We start from the raw sequence: 16,121 nt of genomic DNA, 5'->3' as shown, positions 1-16,121 counted from the left end.
CACTGTTCTGTTTGAACTATCATCTTTTGAAACCCAACCATTCTCAAACATTTGGACTGCTCTGCAGAATGTTTAGATCTCATTTATAGTTCAAAACAGAAAATATGTTTTTAATAGTGTATAAATTTAATTACGTCACCAAACCTATTAATGTATTCCTTTTCATTTAGAGCTTATCTATAGTATTCTTGCCCTAATCATAAAGCTTTCTGAAAGCTTCATGTAGTTCCATCTTATAAACTTGGCATTTCACCAGCAGGATATATTTCTGATGAGTAAAAAGTGCTGGTCTTCAAATATACATGAGACATACACATTCAGCCTAGGTCACATCTAATCATTTATAATACATATTGGAAAATAATGTACTCCATTAAGTCAAACCTACTGGATCTCTTATTTCCAATTAGGGTTAAGTTCATCTTAGTGCTGATGTAACAGTGGGAACTGGTGACTCTTCAGATACTTTATTCATAAGTATTTATGATTTATTTTGCTGACATGTAATTTGGGACAAGAAGCAACTATTTGAGAAGTTGAACTGGCATGAGCTAACTACTAGTTTGTCCCAGGAAATTAAAAGAAACAAACAAACAAACAAAAAACATAAAACAACAACAAAAAGCATTGCCTGAAGAAAAGATACAGTTAAAAGTAAAAAGGAAAGGAAAAAATATACTGGTTTCTTGCTTTTGTGCAACATTCAGTAACTGTTGTGTTTGACAACATTTTTATATACCACAAGCTTTTTCCCAGCTTGTATAAAAGTCAGTCCCTTGGCTGGTTGTAACTGCAGAATTTCTTAAATATCCACAGAGAATAGAGATGTAAAAATCTTCACCCTTAAACCAGACAACAGGTCCTTTCCCAGCATTTACTGATGTTTTGACTGCAAGCACTACCCAAGAAGGAATAAAAATTTAGTATCAGAATGAGAATGAATTATGGTAAAAAAAAAAAAAAAAGAAAAAAAGAAAGAAGGAAGGAAGGAAGAAAGAAAGAAGAAAAAAGAAAAAAAACAGCTGAGAGAGAGAGAGAGAGAGAAAGAGAGGCAGAAAAAGAGAGACTGAAGAAACGTATAAACTGGTTAGAATCAGGGGACTTGAGAATGTCCCTTTAAACTGTGGTGCTGCAATTGATCTCTGTATGTTTTCTGTTGTTCATCCCTTTGAGAGGAGAATGAGAGCTAAGATCATTGGATGTATTGAGAACCTGTCACATCTCAGTACCGAAAAGGTACAGCACAAGTGAATTGAAACAGTCTTTAGCTTTCTATTCCATATCGCCAAGAGCTTTGAGAATGAACCAAGTGAATGCTTTATTTATGGCTGAGTTTCAAATTCCTCCAATCTGACAGCGTTTCAGCCTCCGGAGTGAGAAAGCAGCAGCAGTAGCAGCAGCAGCAGCAGCAGTAGACACAACAGCTATAACAGCAGCAGCCCCGCTGAAGTCTAGTAGAGGAGACTTGATCTCTGTCTGGTTCAGCCTTGCAACTCCACCTGGGATCGTGCGCTGTCCAAGGTCCTGAAACATGAACCAAACTGCCAGCGTGTCCCATCACATCAAGTGTCAGCCCTTGAAAACAATCAAGGTAGGACCCAGGTTTTATCTCTTCCCTCTGCTTTGACACATGTATGTTCATCCGTCTACTTAACACATGGACATTGGTATGGCAGGGGGACATACAGTGGAGACACCCAGCTGGTTTGACTTTGAATTAGAGGTTAGATTTGTGTAAAGCATTTGGTTCTGTTTGCCTGTGTGTGTAGACTGGAGAGAGTAGTTTCCACTTAACAATTCTTTTACTTTGACGACTTTTGCTTTGTTGACCGAGGAGCTGTGAGTGGTATATTTCAGGAACAAAGTTTAGTCAGCTTCTAGAAGAGTTTTAGTCCATGTTAGTTTTCTGGATATGACTAGTGAAGAATTTGCAAACTTCCAAAAACAGATAATACTAAATTGAATGTGATTTGATAACAGTATTTCATTGTTATATGGATTTATGACTTCTTATCTTTTCCAAAGAAAAGTGTATCATTCATTGTGAATGTTGAACTGGTGGTTATACTAAAGTGAAGATAGTGAGGGAGTATAAAAGACTCTAGAGGGGGTATAAAACCATATATTCTTATGTATGTCACCATATAACTCAAAACCAGTAAGGTGATTGGAGGGATTCTTTAATTCATATGCTTACTTTTAATTTGTGGCTTTTCTGAAATGATTAAAGGAAAAGGACGAAGATTACAATTTTACTGTTCTATTTTAGTTTTAAGTAATGTTTATGCTGTCTTCTTTGTTTTTATTTGGGATGTTCTGACTTACAAGGAGACTTATAAGTAACCATATTTGCAATGAAGTGTTTATTCTATTTTGCCATTTATCTGTATTAGATTATTGTCTGTGTGGATACTTGGCACTTGGGGCAAAGTGATGAGTTCCTTTCAAACTCTTTTATATAAAATATCTGATAATGTGATGGATCATCTTTAGTTACTGCAATCTCTAATTCACATATAATTACATTCCTTTTACTAAAATTCAAAATTTGAGAAGACTGGATTTTTATGATTACATTAGTTTTAGGTTTATATCTCAGGCCTTTGGCAATACTTCATAGACTGTAATTACAAAAGTAATATAATTTTCAGGAATAATTCTCTGTCTTGTGAACTTACCTACTGTTTGTCAGAGTCTTTCCGTGACAAATACACCATAAACTGAATGTTTTGCATCATTTATCTGAAATTATTTTTAAAAACAATGAGGTCTCCAGGATATATCAATTAATTTGTAATTGCACTCGCATCATAAATAAACAGACAGCATTAGCTGAAATCATGAAGAACACAAATTCAGATAATTTACACCATCTCTAATGGTAAAAGCAGAAACATTTTCAGCATTGGACTTCTCTGCACTGTGTCCAAGTTTAGAAATAAAATGCTGAGATTTAGGATGTTTTTTTTCTGCATGTCAGATTCCTATGTATGTCAATTATATAAGCACACCATCACCAAACAATGCCATAACAGTAGCTATATGACACTTTGGATTGTAATATATAAACTCTAGCGGGAGTACGTGTTGTAGTCTAAAGTGGGATTGAATTATGAACTGGCTATCTACCTTTGAGTATGGTTAGAAAACCATAAAATGACCAGTACTTTCTGTTTAAGTGTTCGAGGTCATAGGCATCAAGTGTTTTATTTGCCCTTTTATTTATTGGGTAAGGACAAATGAATGCTACTTCTGTTACTTAAAATCACTTCCCTTATTAGTGCTCTGGCATCAACTGCCCTCAGATAAACTGTGGAGGCAGAAAAATGTGTCTAGTGTAAGGGTTTTGCATCATCTTGCTGATCTTGCAGTTGCTGTTTTTTTTTTTTTTTTTTTATTCTAACTGCAGCCATTGAATTGAAATGAAAGGAATCATAAAAATTGGACAGTCCTCCACTTAGCAATGTATTATGTTAATGGCTTAATGAAGGAATCTTGAATCAAAGCTCTGGGTGATTTGGTTAATTGTAGAAGTTAAGTTATTTTTGTCCCCCCACCACATTGATATTGCTGTGGGGAGAAAAAGATGCTTGTGATGTTCATAAAGTATATATACTTGCGAACATTGAACTATTAAAGGAGTAATTACTTGAATATTTTCTAATTTGCAGTGGTAAAAAGAAATGAGTGGAAAAGCTCTTTTACTTCAAATTATGTGCTCAATTATGAAACATTTATGGCTTTTGGAATTTATACTAAAAATGGCTATCTATATTTAGGTAATGCATTAGCCTATGAACAAAATGCAGTCACAACTTAAGGAAAAATGCTAAGATGAGAGATTTTGGAAAGCTATGAGGTATTGAAGCTCAACAGACTCTTTGAACTTTCTGAATCTTAGTTTTTTAGAATTTATTTTCCCCTCACTCTTAAAGTTGCTCTCTGAACATTTTCAATAAAACTTCCTTATGGAAACTGGTTGGCCTATAGATAATTATAAGTGACCCATTTTGGGCTCTGGAAATATCCAAATACTTAATAACTCATAAATTGCTCCATTTAGAAATTCTAAAACATCTAAGAACTTTTCCCCTCATAGTTCAGTGTAATAAACATCAAGGGAATTGTTCCCCAATGTCAGTGTAGTAAATACTGGCTCTTCCTTCTCTTGACAGTTTAACTACTGCTAAAAATAATGTAATGGGAATGAACAAAAATTAACTGCACTGGTTAAAAATAGCTTCAAAAGCCAAAATGTGTAGGAGAAGAAAAAACAGAGGTAGGTGTGTGTGTGTGTGTGTGTGTGTGTGTGTGTGTGTGTGTGTTTCCTTACTTGAAGTTTAAAAAGCAATATCTGCAGTGGGTCAAATTCAGCATTTGTTTCCGGTGTTGTTTGTGGCTGTTTGTAGTCATGGCATTGGTAGCGTTGGAGAAAGGGCTCTGATGGTCAACATTATTGAGGTTGCCTGACATTTGTAAGCCCTGGTACATTTTTTCTGCTGTGCTTGAGCAGGTATGTTCCTATAGTCAAAGATAAGAGATAGCAGAACTGAGAAAGTCAAATAAAGGGCCAGTCATGTTTTCAGATCAATTTGGACAAAATGTTGAATGCAATGCACTTATTAATCCTTTTCCTATTTCAGAGCTTGTAAAGCAATAAAGCTTTTCCTGAAATGATTGTAAATCTTGCTGTCAAGGTAGCAACACTCTAAAAAAAAAGGATCTTTCACTCTGAGGTCTGTAATGGAAAGTTTTAGGGACTATCTTGGAATGCTAAATATAGACCTAATTTTAGCTTATTATAAACTTGATTTCTGAAATATTGTCCCCACCTTAAGCAACAAGCTTGTTCTTTTCTTCTCTATCTTGGCTTTTCTTGGCTACACTGAAAACAAATTAAACATTCCTGTCAAATCTCTGGACTTGGCTTACTTATTTTTCAGTGGAATTGCAAATTTACAATTACACCTAAAATAGTAGATATTTTTTATTTCTTTCATATTTTCATAAAAATCTAACATCCATGTATGTCTAAGGGTAGGAAAGGAAATCATCCACCTTAAAGGAAATCATCCACCTTTATCATGATTTGAAGTTAGAAATAGTATGTAAATTGTCAGGTTGGTGATTTCTAGATCAGGGATCATATGTATTTTATTTTATTATAGAAACCCCAAAACATAGTATTCAATATTTCTTTACCTTTCTCATCTAGTAATTCTTTCATGTCAGCCTCTCCTTCCCTTATCCCTTTTCAAGAGCTGCTTGGTTTATTCTGTTGCTACTTTCACATCCCGGTTCTGAGTTCTATATTGGAAAGGCTCCCAAGGTCTAAAAGTTCTCATTTCTTTCTACATACCTCTACTGGAGTAGCTGCAAGGTTTTACAAAACATATTTGAAGACATGTTTAAAATTTTTGTCTTCAGAGTAAAACTCTTATGAGTAGGCAAACACTTTTCATAATATGACTGCCTTTTATATTGTACTATTGATACATTATTACACTAATAAAGACTTTCCCCTCTAACTACCTGTAACCCACAGCCTCATCCAAAATTGAGGTATAAGAAACAAATAAAATAAGGGAGTAAAAAAGAATGAAATTTTTATCACAAGTGTTTTTAGTTAAATCTGTAACATTGGAATTTTTGTCTTTAGCAAATTGGCATTTTGGAGTGTTACAATGTGATGAGTTTAAATGATGCGAATGGCTTGGAATTACACCAACTGGCATCTTACTGATTAATTCCACTCCAGCCTAAGTGAGGGCACCACATCTGTATTTCATATAGTACTGGGAGTAAGGCCCAGCAATCTGTGTTTTAACAAGCCCTCTGGGTGATTCACATACATTAAAATTTCTGAAACACTGAGGTGAAGGACTGTAGAATGGGATGCACTTGTGTTATGGTCCACCTGAAAGAATTGTCTGTGTTTGGGTATCACAGGTGGAGTCAGACAATTTCAGAATGATATTTATGGTGATTAAAGAACATGAATTCTATGAGAGCTGAGATCTCATCACGTCCAACTCTTGTGTTTCTCACAGGGCTTACTTGACACAAAGCCTTTCACACAGTAGATGTTGAATATATAGTTGTTGATTATTAAATAACTGTTAATGTCCATCAGCTCTAAGATGAGCTAAATAAAATTTTAAGACCGTGTTTTATAGGTAACCAAACTGAAAACCTTGCTATTTCTTTTGAATTCATAGCAAATTTGTCACAAAAAGTGCATTGAACTTTTGTTTGGTTTTCAATGGTTTTGTTCTCTGACTTTGATTTGAGGTCATCTGCTAATCAACACCTTTGGTAACTAAGGAGAGCCACAGTCACACTAAGCAGAAAATGTGCTGGGCAAGTGTCTTACTTTTTGCCAGTGTCATCTGAAACTTAGCAAAGCAATGGTAGGTGGAAATATCACCATAGCCTTTCTTCTCTTCATAAATGTTCTTTAGCCCTTTGGCATATGCCATGTTGATAGGATATAACTGACAGCAGCATACCACAACTGGAACAAAATTAATCATCATATTCAAACCTGACCTCCCATGGATAGACCTGGCATGGTATTACATTAACAGAACTAGATTCACTGGGTGATAAACCCTGAAATAAAGGAAGTTTACCTTCTGAACAGACTTATGTCTTAGAAATTCTTAATGGAACTCATGTTTTTGTTGTTTTTTTTTTAGAGTGACCATTGGGAAAAATGATCAAATGTACCTAGCCTACATGACTGCCTGCAGATGTAGTATAAGGCAGATTGGATAGGTTTTCTCTTTGAGGGTCATCCTTAATTTGAATTCTCACTCTCTCTGTACCAAAGTAAACCATGTGGACTTGGGGGAGGTAATTAACCCCGTTAAGTGTCCTTCCCCCCCACCACTAACAGCAGGGCAATAAACTTAAATTATCTCCCAAAACAAAAATTTTGTGTTAGTGCTCTGTATTATAATTTATTCTACATAGAAGAAATTTTAAGAGCTATATGACATTTTCATAGAGAGGTATATAGTGAGAATCAATTTTTATGACATAAAAGCTGAAATTTTTATTTGCAATTATTATTAACTATAATGATGATAAAAAACTCATTTCAAAGACACTTAGGAGCTGAAAAGTGTCTTCTAATATTATAGTAACATCTCCAAGATTTCTTCATGGGCCTGTATCAGGAAGGTAGGAGAAGAAGGAGACTGAGTTTAAATGCCACGTAAAGGACTGATTAATTCAATAAAAATGTGGTTACTCATCCCAGTGCTGTGCTCCCAAAAAATGGGAGATACTTTGAATAGCTACATAGATCGTACATGTGGCTGAATTCAGGAGAGGTTTTATCACGATATGAATAAAGCCTTCCCACTATCTATGGACTCGCTGTTTGTTTGTTTTTAGCTTCATCTACCCTTCTATACAATGGTCCTTTCAATAAACCGCTATTCTTACTTAAAATCTCATACATAATTTTCTTAATGAAAGTTCTCAGTCTTGCTTAAACAGATTGTCATGATCTCAACTGATCACCTATGTTCTCACATCATCTTTTCTGTACCTATTTAATAATAATTTTCTGAGTTATGATTACCTGTTTTCATGTAAGTCTTCCTACTATCTAGTAAAGGCCTCTTAATAGTCTCAGTCTTTGATTTTTGATAATAAAATGTTCTCAACTAAGATTCTTTGAGTGAAGAACAGAAAAAAAGCATATAAACTTATTTGTCTTCCTAAGAGATGCAATCTGACTCTTGAGTGGAGAAATTTACTAGTCTTCCTTGACTTCAGCAGAACTAAACAATTTACTTTAAAATATGTAAACAACATTTGGAGAGCTGACAAAGAGGCCTCCAGGCTTGGGACAACAGATATGCTAAACATCTTGAGGATGCGTGGCTTCTATAAGTCAAAAATAAATTTTGCATTATGAGTGTCTTTCTGCATTGGAGTTGAAGAAAGTCTTTGTCCAAACAAACTAACTCTGTCCTCTGCTTTGGAGGTTGGGTCAGCAAGGCAGACACAAGTGGCCGCTGGTTTTAATGGATGAGGCATTGGCGGAGACCATTCGTTCTAGCACTTCAGGGAGGCTCTTTTTCATCAGAAATCTTAATTTCCAAGATGAACCACTGCTGTTAGATTGAAAAACACCACTTCTTATAACTCTGGTTTCCAGGATTTTGCCCTAAGAAAATGTGCTCCACTTTATTTTAATGGAAAGTGAATAGCATCAAAGTACTTATTGTATTTAATAGATGAAACTGGTACTTAAAAATTTTTTTTTTTTTGAGACAGTGAAAGAATTAGGGAAGAGAGAATATGCAAGGCAGGTGATCTTATTCGAGGAAGGCCAGCTATGGCAAACATTTTTCTTTATGTATGTCCTCTAAAGCAAATAAAATCAAGCGAAAGAACAGACTCAAGAAATGTGGGCTTTGGTTAATCGTGAGCATAGAAGGGCATGATGGATAGAGACTTGGGCTTTATCATTGTTTCAGTCATACAACATTTACTGAAAGAGGATTCAAATATAAACAGAGTGATACTGTTTCTTTTTAAGCAGCACAACCTAGGATACAAATTAATACAATTACAATTCAGTGATAAGTGCAAGGTGGGGCAGATACAAGGTTTCTTGGGAGCATTCCTAAAGCCCAAACCAGAATTCTACATAGAAGTTAGGTTGATAAAGAGAGGAAATAACTATTATAGGCACAGAGAAGACTTGTGTAAAAGATGATGAAACAAGGCAATTAGTCCTCGTGAAAGCATTATTAGCTGAGACTGACTATATTATAAAATGCAGGTGATAGGAGGGGAGAGAAGTGAGGCTGCAAATACATATGGATGTATGTTACATACAATGTATGTTACATTTCTGGATTTGACAATATACTCTGAGGGCAATGCTTAAGAGTTAAATAGTGCAAAGAGAAGTTCGTGAGATCTAAATTTGGGACTCTGTTTTGTGACATTGGGAGGTACTCCTGAGGTTCATGACTTTAGGTAGAAAATGAAGATGGTAGCACATTCCTGGTTCATCTTTCAGGATAATCCAAGTATAAAGATATTATTAGCCAGACAGGTATTACTGAAAATAAATCTTAAGAACAAAAGATTTCTTCATTAGCTTGATTTAGTACCATCTACTTTCACGAATGCTAATAATAGCTGGTTTATGAAGGCTTAATTTTGTGGTAACCTTTTCATTCCAAAGAGTCTTTTTTGACTATTGACAATCATTGAGCTGTACCAAAATTTTCCTCTTTAACATATGAAGATAATATACAGATAACCATTTCCTGGTATATTGGTTGCTGATTGTCTTTTCAACAACACCCAGTGACACCTGAATGACCTCTGTTAATGGCCTTCCATTTAAGAATAAAAGATGCCCAGAAATTTCAGATGTAGAAGTATGAAAGTCTTTTCCTTCCTAAGTCTCATAATTATATAAGCCATGTGAATTGGCTGCCCCAGTCCCACAGTTGGTTGGCAAACATGACAATTGACAATGCTCGATGGACAAAGAGAAGTTTCTTCCTTTGAGGTTTTTTTTAAGGAAGAAAACCCACACAGGTTTTCCCTCAACTATTGTGTCCTAGAATGAAGACCTACACCAATTCTGTACTCACTGTGTTTGAGGAAGTGCGTGATTAAGCAGAGGGAGTAGAGGAAGGGATTTACCCATATAAGCATAAGATTCTGTTAGAAACATTCAGGGAGGTTGGATGGTTTGGCCAGGGAAAATCAAAACATAAACCACAGCGATCAGTAAGAAAGATTTTAGAATTATACATATAATATGCACCATTTGATGGGCATATCATATACACCATACTGTGAAAGACAGGCAATAACATGGCTCAAGCGCTGTTTCAACTAAGGTGTAATAAACGAAAATATAGCATTGTCACTGACTGTCTCATAGCAGAGATCTTTTCCATCACTTTGGAGCAAAAGGGTGGGAAGAAAGGGTTCCAATATTATCTCATTCAGGCAGCTTTGTCTCCTTTGGTATTAAATAACTTAGTATCCAATCAATTCTGCTTTCCATTTTCTTTTTTTTGAACTCTTTTCTCTTAGGGAACATGAGAGTGGAAATAATGGTGATATTCTTCATTAAATAATTAGGGTTGCTTAGCACCTATCACAGTGACCTCTTCTCAAGTACCTCTAAGGACTTGGAGCCCTTAAAACCCTGGGAGCATTTAAACACCCAAATGTCTCCAAGGTTAAGAGGTAACATAAAAATTGTGGCTAGATGTGCAACTGAAACTGGTAACTAGAGAGAGCATGCCCCACGTAAGTCATACCAAATCAAAGCCCTTCTAGGGGTGTTTATGATAGAATCATAAAATATATGCGATCACACCAAAAGTAATTTTAAGGGGTGCTCAGGACGTCTGGTCTGTAATTTCTGGCTGTGTGATATTGATAAATACCATTAATTTAATTACCAGATGGTGAACACCAACATACTTACATCTCCCACCTAGTTTTCTTGCTTCACCTTTATTCTTAGATGAGTCTCTTTACTCGGTATTGTCATTTAGATATCTACTAGGTACTATGAACTTATTATATTAGAATCATAACTTTTGATCCGTGCTACATACCCCTCTGTCACCTTACTTAGTAAATGATACCACCATCTTCTTTTCTCTCCAATCCACCATCCAATCCATCAGCACGGCTTATCCATTCTACCTCCTAAATGTAATCTTCAGTCTAAACATTTCTCTCCACAATCACCCAAACTCACTGCACACTCACATTTCACCTGAATTATTGCAGCAACTTCAGTGGACTCTTGGCTTCTAGTATGCCTTACCATAATTAGCTCTCAACTCACCAGCTGAGCTGTGGTTTTAAAATGTTACTATAATCACTTTGCACACCTAGTTTAAACCTTATCATTGCTTTCAGAAAACAAACCCAGATCCTTAACCTTACCCTGACAACCCGGAATTATCTCACCCCTCTTCTTCCCTCTGACCGTGTTGCATTACATTCTCTCTCCCAGGACTGTTCTCCAACCAACCTGGTCTCCCTTCTCAGCCTGAAACAAGCCACACTCTTTGCTACACTACTGTACGGTCTTTGTGCTTGCTGTTTCCATTGTCTGAAAACTATTTTTTTCTATCATTTCCCATAGCAACTTTCTGGTTTCAAGTCAGGCCTCTTTGGATGAACTCTGTCCATCTAGGTGGTGGTTACCACTATGTTACTGCGGCAGGAACTCATAACCAGGGGTGATAATTACCTTTCATTATGCTAGTAGTGCTATCCAAACCATAAGGGAGTTGAGGGACTCTCACCTCCTTGAAGGCCTTTAATCTTTGTTATATTCTCTATTTAGAACCCTTGTAGAAGAGGTTTTTTATTTGTGTATTATGCAGCTACAGATTATTTTATTATTTATCTTGTACATTTATTATAAGAGAATCTTTTTGAATTCTGCTTTCCAACACTTGGCCTATCAGTATATTAATTCAAAACATAATTATTGCTTATACAATAGACATTACATTGTACAAAAAAGGGATACCAAAAGGCCTAAGAACCAGAACCAGTCTTTGAGTAGCTTACAGCTCGCTTCTTTGCTCCTCTCCCTTTACTTGGGGTGAAGGAAGAGGACAAGCAAAACTAAGTCGATGAAAACAGAGTATGGATATGCTCTGGGAAATCAGAGAAGGTGCACCTTTCTTCAACTTGTAGAAAGGATTGACCATGGGACTGAGACTTGATGGGCAAGCAATAGTCATCTTGAGGAAGAATCTGGGGAGAAAGGGGGCATTCGAGATGGTGGAATGTGGAAGAGCACCACCGCCATCACCATCATTACCATCATCTTGTTGTTATTGTTAAATGACCGCACTGTGATGCACACAGTTCTGGTTCCTTTATGGGACATCTCTAATTTCCACAGTGACTTACTAAAGAAGGAGTTATTCTTCTTATTTTATAGATAAGGACATTCATTTCCCCAAGTTCTTCCAGACCTTAAGAGGTAGAGCTCGTATTTGAACCCAGAAAAGTGTGCTAAAACCTCGAGCTGGCAGCTCAGATTTCCTGGCTGCTATTTTGGTGCTCTGTCTGCTCTCTCATGTTCCCATCAGCTCTAAGGAACTAGTTGCTGTTACCTAGGGTCTCCCACTGTGTTAAGCCTCTAAGTTGACATTAACTGTTTTCTCCCTCTGGAATGCTCTGGGTCCCTCCTTTTTGCTTGCCTGGTAGATAATGCTCATCATTTTGGACTCACTTCACAGCAAATTCACTTCCTCTCTGAAGCTTTGCCTCTTCCTCACACTCTCTCTTCCAGTCCCAGGAGGACTGCTGGCTTTGTGCTTTCCTGGACCTACCACCCACATTGCCATTATATATACTTATCTTTGTATACTCTCCCTTCACCCTCTTCTTTACCCTGTCCACCTTTCACCACCTAGCCCATCCTCAGCTACACTGCAGGCTCCTTGAGACAAGGCGGTATCTCATTTGTCATTGTGACTTTATTGTCTAGTGCTATCCCTGACATGGAGTTTATGCTCAGAGCGGGTTTGCTGAATGAGTGAATAAGTGAAGGCCATCCACTGTGGAGATTGATATGTTACTGCTCCAGAATGGCCTTGGTAATAGTAGTGTTTCCTTTCATTTGACATATTGTCACATGGCTCTCATTCTGGCAGAAGATATAAGCATGAGACAGAAACCCAAATATGTTCTTGGTTTTCTCAAAGGATTTTCTTCTCTTATTGTATGTGTATATGTGTGAGAGACTGTAAGGGTTGCGTTTTACAAATGTAAATATAGCCTATGTTTTCTTCTAGGCGTTTTATGGTTTCAGATCTCACATTTGAGTCTTTAATCCTTTTTGAGGTTGTGTGTGTGTGTGTGTGTGTGTGTGTGTGTGTGTGTGTGGTGTAAGAAAGTGGCACAGTTTTATTTTTTTGCACGTGTCCGTCCTGTTCTCCCAATACCACTTATTGGAAAAACTCATTTCCTCATTGTATATTCATCCCTCGTAGAGGAAAAAAAAAATAGCATAGCAACATTTAGGTGTTTTGATATATCTTGAGAGTAGGACTTTAGATTCTGAGTATATCTTTACTTATTCTTTTCTGAACCCTTTCAGAACTTGAGGTGACATTCTTCAGCCATTTAATATCTGCTGATGTTTTTGTCAAGGTTCATTTAAGAAAGATCATTATCAGAAAATACCATATTAAAATTCATCTACAAAATTTAAAAAAATAGAAATAAAAATGTAAATACAGTTGCAGTTGGCTTATTGCTAAGTACTTTCATTAGTTTTTAGTTGAAAAGTTTATAAGTGATTTCAAATGTGAAATAATTATTTTTTAAAAGATGGAAATTTTACATAAGAAGAAAATATCTTCCGAGCACCTACTCTGTGCTCAAAGTTTTCATACCAACAAGGTCATTTATAATTCACCACTTCCCTGCTGAGGAAACTAGTGGGAACCAGCATTTTAAATAAATGATCTTGGTCAATCCCTCTTCAATCAGTATTTCTTTTAACATTTCAAGGCAGACATGATGCTTATCCTAGCAAAAAACATTAAAGGCTTAATGATCTGAGTAAGGAAGAGGTAAAACTAGACCTCCTACCCAGTCCCATCTTGAGTCCACAGCTGAAGCCACTTTGCATTATACCAAATGGTAATGTTGCTTATGGCAAGTCTATAACTTTAGGGGTCTTCCTTCCAAAATGCACAGACATGTGACTGTCCAGGAAATTATTGTATGTTGAGAGATTTGACTTTGCAAAGTCTTGCATTTTCAAAGTTGCCACCACACATAAGTCTTTGTTATGTATCACTAATAGATGGGTCCAACATGGAAACAGTAGAACTGGGAACCCAGGATTCAATGAGCCAGGAGAAACAATACAGAGTCCAGAAAAGGCATCTCCTGGGAATACCAATTAGGACATAACACCATGAGCTAATTTCAAAGGATAACTTCAGGTCTGGGAGAGACAGGATATTCAGGAGAAAGAACAAGTGCACACAGGTAAAGATGAATAAAGTCCATTTGAACTAGTGACTTCTTAATATTAGAGACATAGCAGAGGGATGTGTAACAATTTGGCCCTAGCTAGAGCCAGAATGAGAATATTAACAATAGAAACCTTGACAGAAACAAATGTGTGTTCCAAGTATTTGCAAAACATTTTTGCAGTTTCTTATAGAATACTAACTACAACCCTGTAAAATCACATATATTTATTATTGATAGATATAATGAAATGAAGGAATACAAAAACTAATAGCAGTGTATAATGAAATATGCACACACTATAGTTTTATAAATTGCAATAAATTTTGGAAAGCCAACTGCTAAAAGTGTGGTTCTGATTATCTGGGCAAATATTGGGAGCATTTAAAGTGCTGAGATGAATGTTTCCTGGTCAACAAAATAGGGCAAAGAGGCAGCTTATGTTCTGGAGACTGTCTGAGGGCAATAGGCCAAGGACAGTGTGAAGCTAAGATCAGGTGAGACAAAGAGCCTCAAATATCGTATCATAGGGCTCGTGCTCTCTACCTGGCCACTATCATTGAGTCCAAGTTCTGCTGCTGATGGCACAATAAGGAAGTCATGGGCAAATGTAGAAAACAGTTGGTAGAAATAGAGGTATCCATGTCCTATTTAGCTTCATTTTAGGACAAGATTTGAGAAAGAATTTGAAATGAGTTTTTGAGATAGACCAAGAGTAAGACTTGGAGGGTAGGCTTGGGTAAATAAATAAACATTGAATGTTTGGATGATGCCCGATACAATGTGTCTGTTGTATCTTCTACAGAGACTCTGTCAGTTAATACAAATAAATTTAAGATTTCCTGTGTCCACTGATCTCACTTGGTCTAACTTGGGATTTTTCAATTTCACCAACATTGACATGTTGGACAAGATAATTCATTGTTGTGAGGGCTCTGCTGTGCATTGGAGGATATTTAGCAACATCCCTGGCCTGGGAAGCAAAATTGCCCCTGGCTGGGAACCACTGGCCTAACTGGTGGCCATTGCTACAGGTGAGGGACGTTTGGAACTGGAAATGACTGTGGCTCATACTGATCGTGTGGCTTGTTTGAAGTGACAGCCACTGTGATTGTCTATCCCTGGGCCTTTCTGACACTGAGGATGGGTGAGCCACCCAAATAGCACTCAAAGTACTGAATAATTATCATCCACAGTTTGTAGATGGAGGAGTTCATAGGCAGAGCTAGTGGTCTGTCCCCAAATCACGTGGAAGAACTGATGCTTAAACTCCAGGCATAAAACTCTATACCCCATCTCTTTTCTCTGAGCTTTGCAGGAACCCAACCCTTAGGTAGGACTTTGGGTACTCTTGCTTTTCCACCCTCTTCCTACGTTTTCCTTGGTGAAAGCAGTACGACTGTCACCAGGATATGTTGAGCATGGTTAATGTCCCTGTTTATATGTTAACAGGCAAGATCCTTTGCATTATCTTTTTTGCCTGCTTGGACTTGGAGAAGACAGAACCAGGGTAAACCTAGAGAGAAGCTCAACAATATTCCTTCAGAGCTGTTGGAAATCTGTTTTCAAGGGTGAGGCGAGATGAGATTGCGGGAGTATTAACTTTGCTCATCTATGTGGTAGAAAGTCACAGGGACAGAAACTGGAAAAGGCCATTTCTTCTTCCATTCCTGGTCTCTTTCCAGAAAAAGTCCTCTTCTTGCATCCATATTTCACTCTTCCAGGCTATCCTAAACTATCCTGCCAGAGTTGTCTCCTGGCAGAGTCTTGCTAAGTTATATCCTGTTCTTGAGAATCTAAATTCTCATCCTCGTAGCATCTTACTTGGCAGGATTCAAATTCTGTATTAAGCCAGGAATTTCTAACTCTCCCCTTTTTCCTAAAATCATCTCAGGGAAGAAGAAACACAGTTTGACCACTCACATCTCTCCTATCTGCCTGTTGTGATATCTGAAATTCTACATTTTGAGATTGACTTTGTTAAATAAAGAGATTGACTTCCCTAGTACCATTTTCTTAAAAGCAGATGAACTAGAAACTTTTGACATATGTGTGTTTTGTCAGCCCAAGCCAAACCATCTATTTCAGGAGGCAGTATTGCA

The 16,121-nt window shown here is 36.9% G+C and overlaps 1 protein-coding gene across 1 annotated transcript in view; it reads left to right on the top strand.

Annotated features, from left to right (window-relative positions):
* The first annotated feature begins 1,375 nt into the window (after positions 1-1,375).
* The window catches only part of DPP10 (dipeptidyl peptidase like 10), a 1,304,160-nt gene continuing 1,289,414 nt past the window's right edge, over positions 1,376-16,121 (top strand). The window contains exon 1 of the mRNA XM_074335439.1: positions 1,376-1,591. Coding sequence (XP_074191540.1) covers positions 1,532-1,591 — 60 coding nt within the window. The 5' untranslated portion in view covers positions 1,376-1,531. The remainder of the gene's footprint in view (positions 1,592-16,121) is intronic.

Source organism: Rhinolophus sinicus, linkage group LG01 (genome assembly GCF_036562045.2).
Source record: "Rhinolophus sinicus isolate RSC01 linkage group LG01, ASM3656204v1, whole genome shotgun sequence".
Taxonomy (NCBI): Eukaryota; Metazoa; Chordata; class Mammalia; order Chiroptera; family Rhinolophidae; genus Rhinolophus; species Rhinolophus sinicus.
The sequence above is the reverse complement of the archived record's forward strand: the minus strand, read 5'-3'. Positions and strand labels throughout refer to the sequence as shown.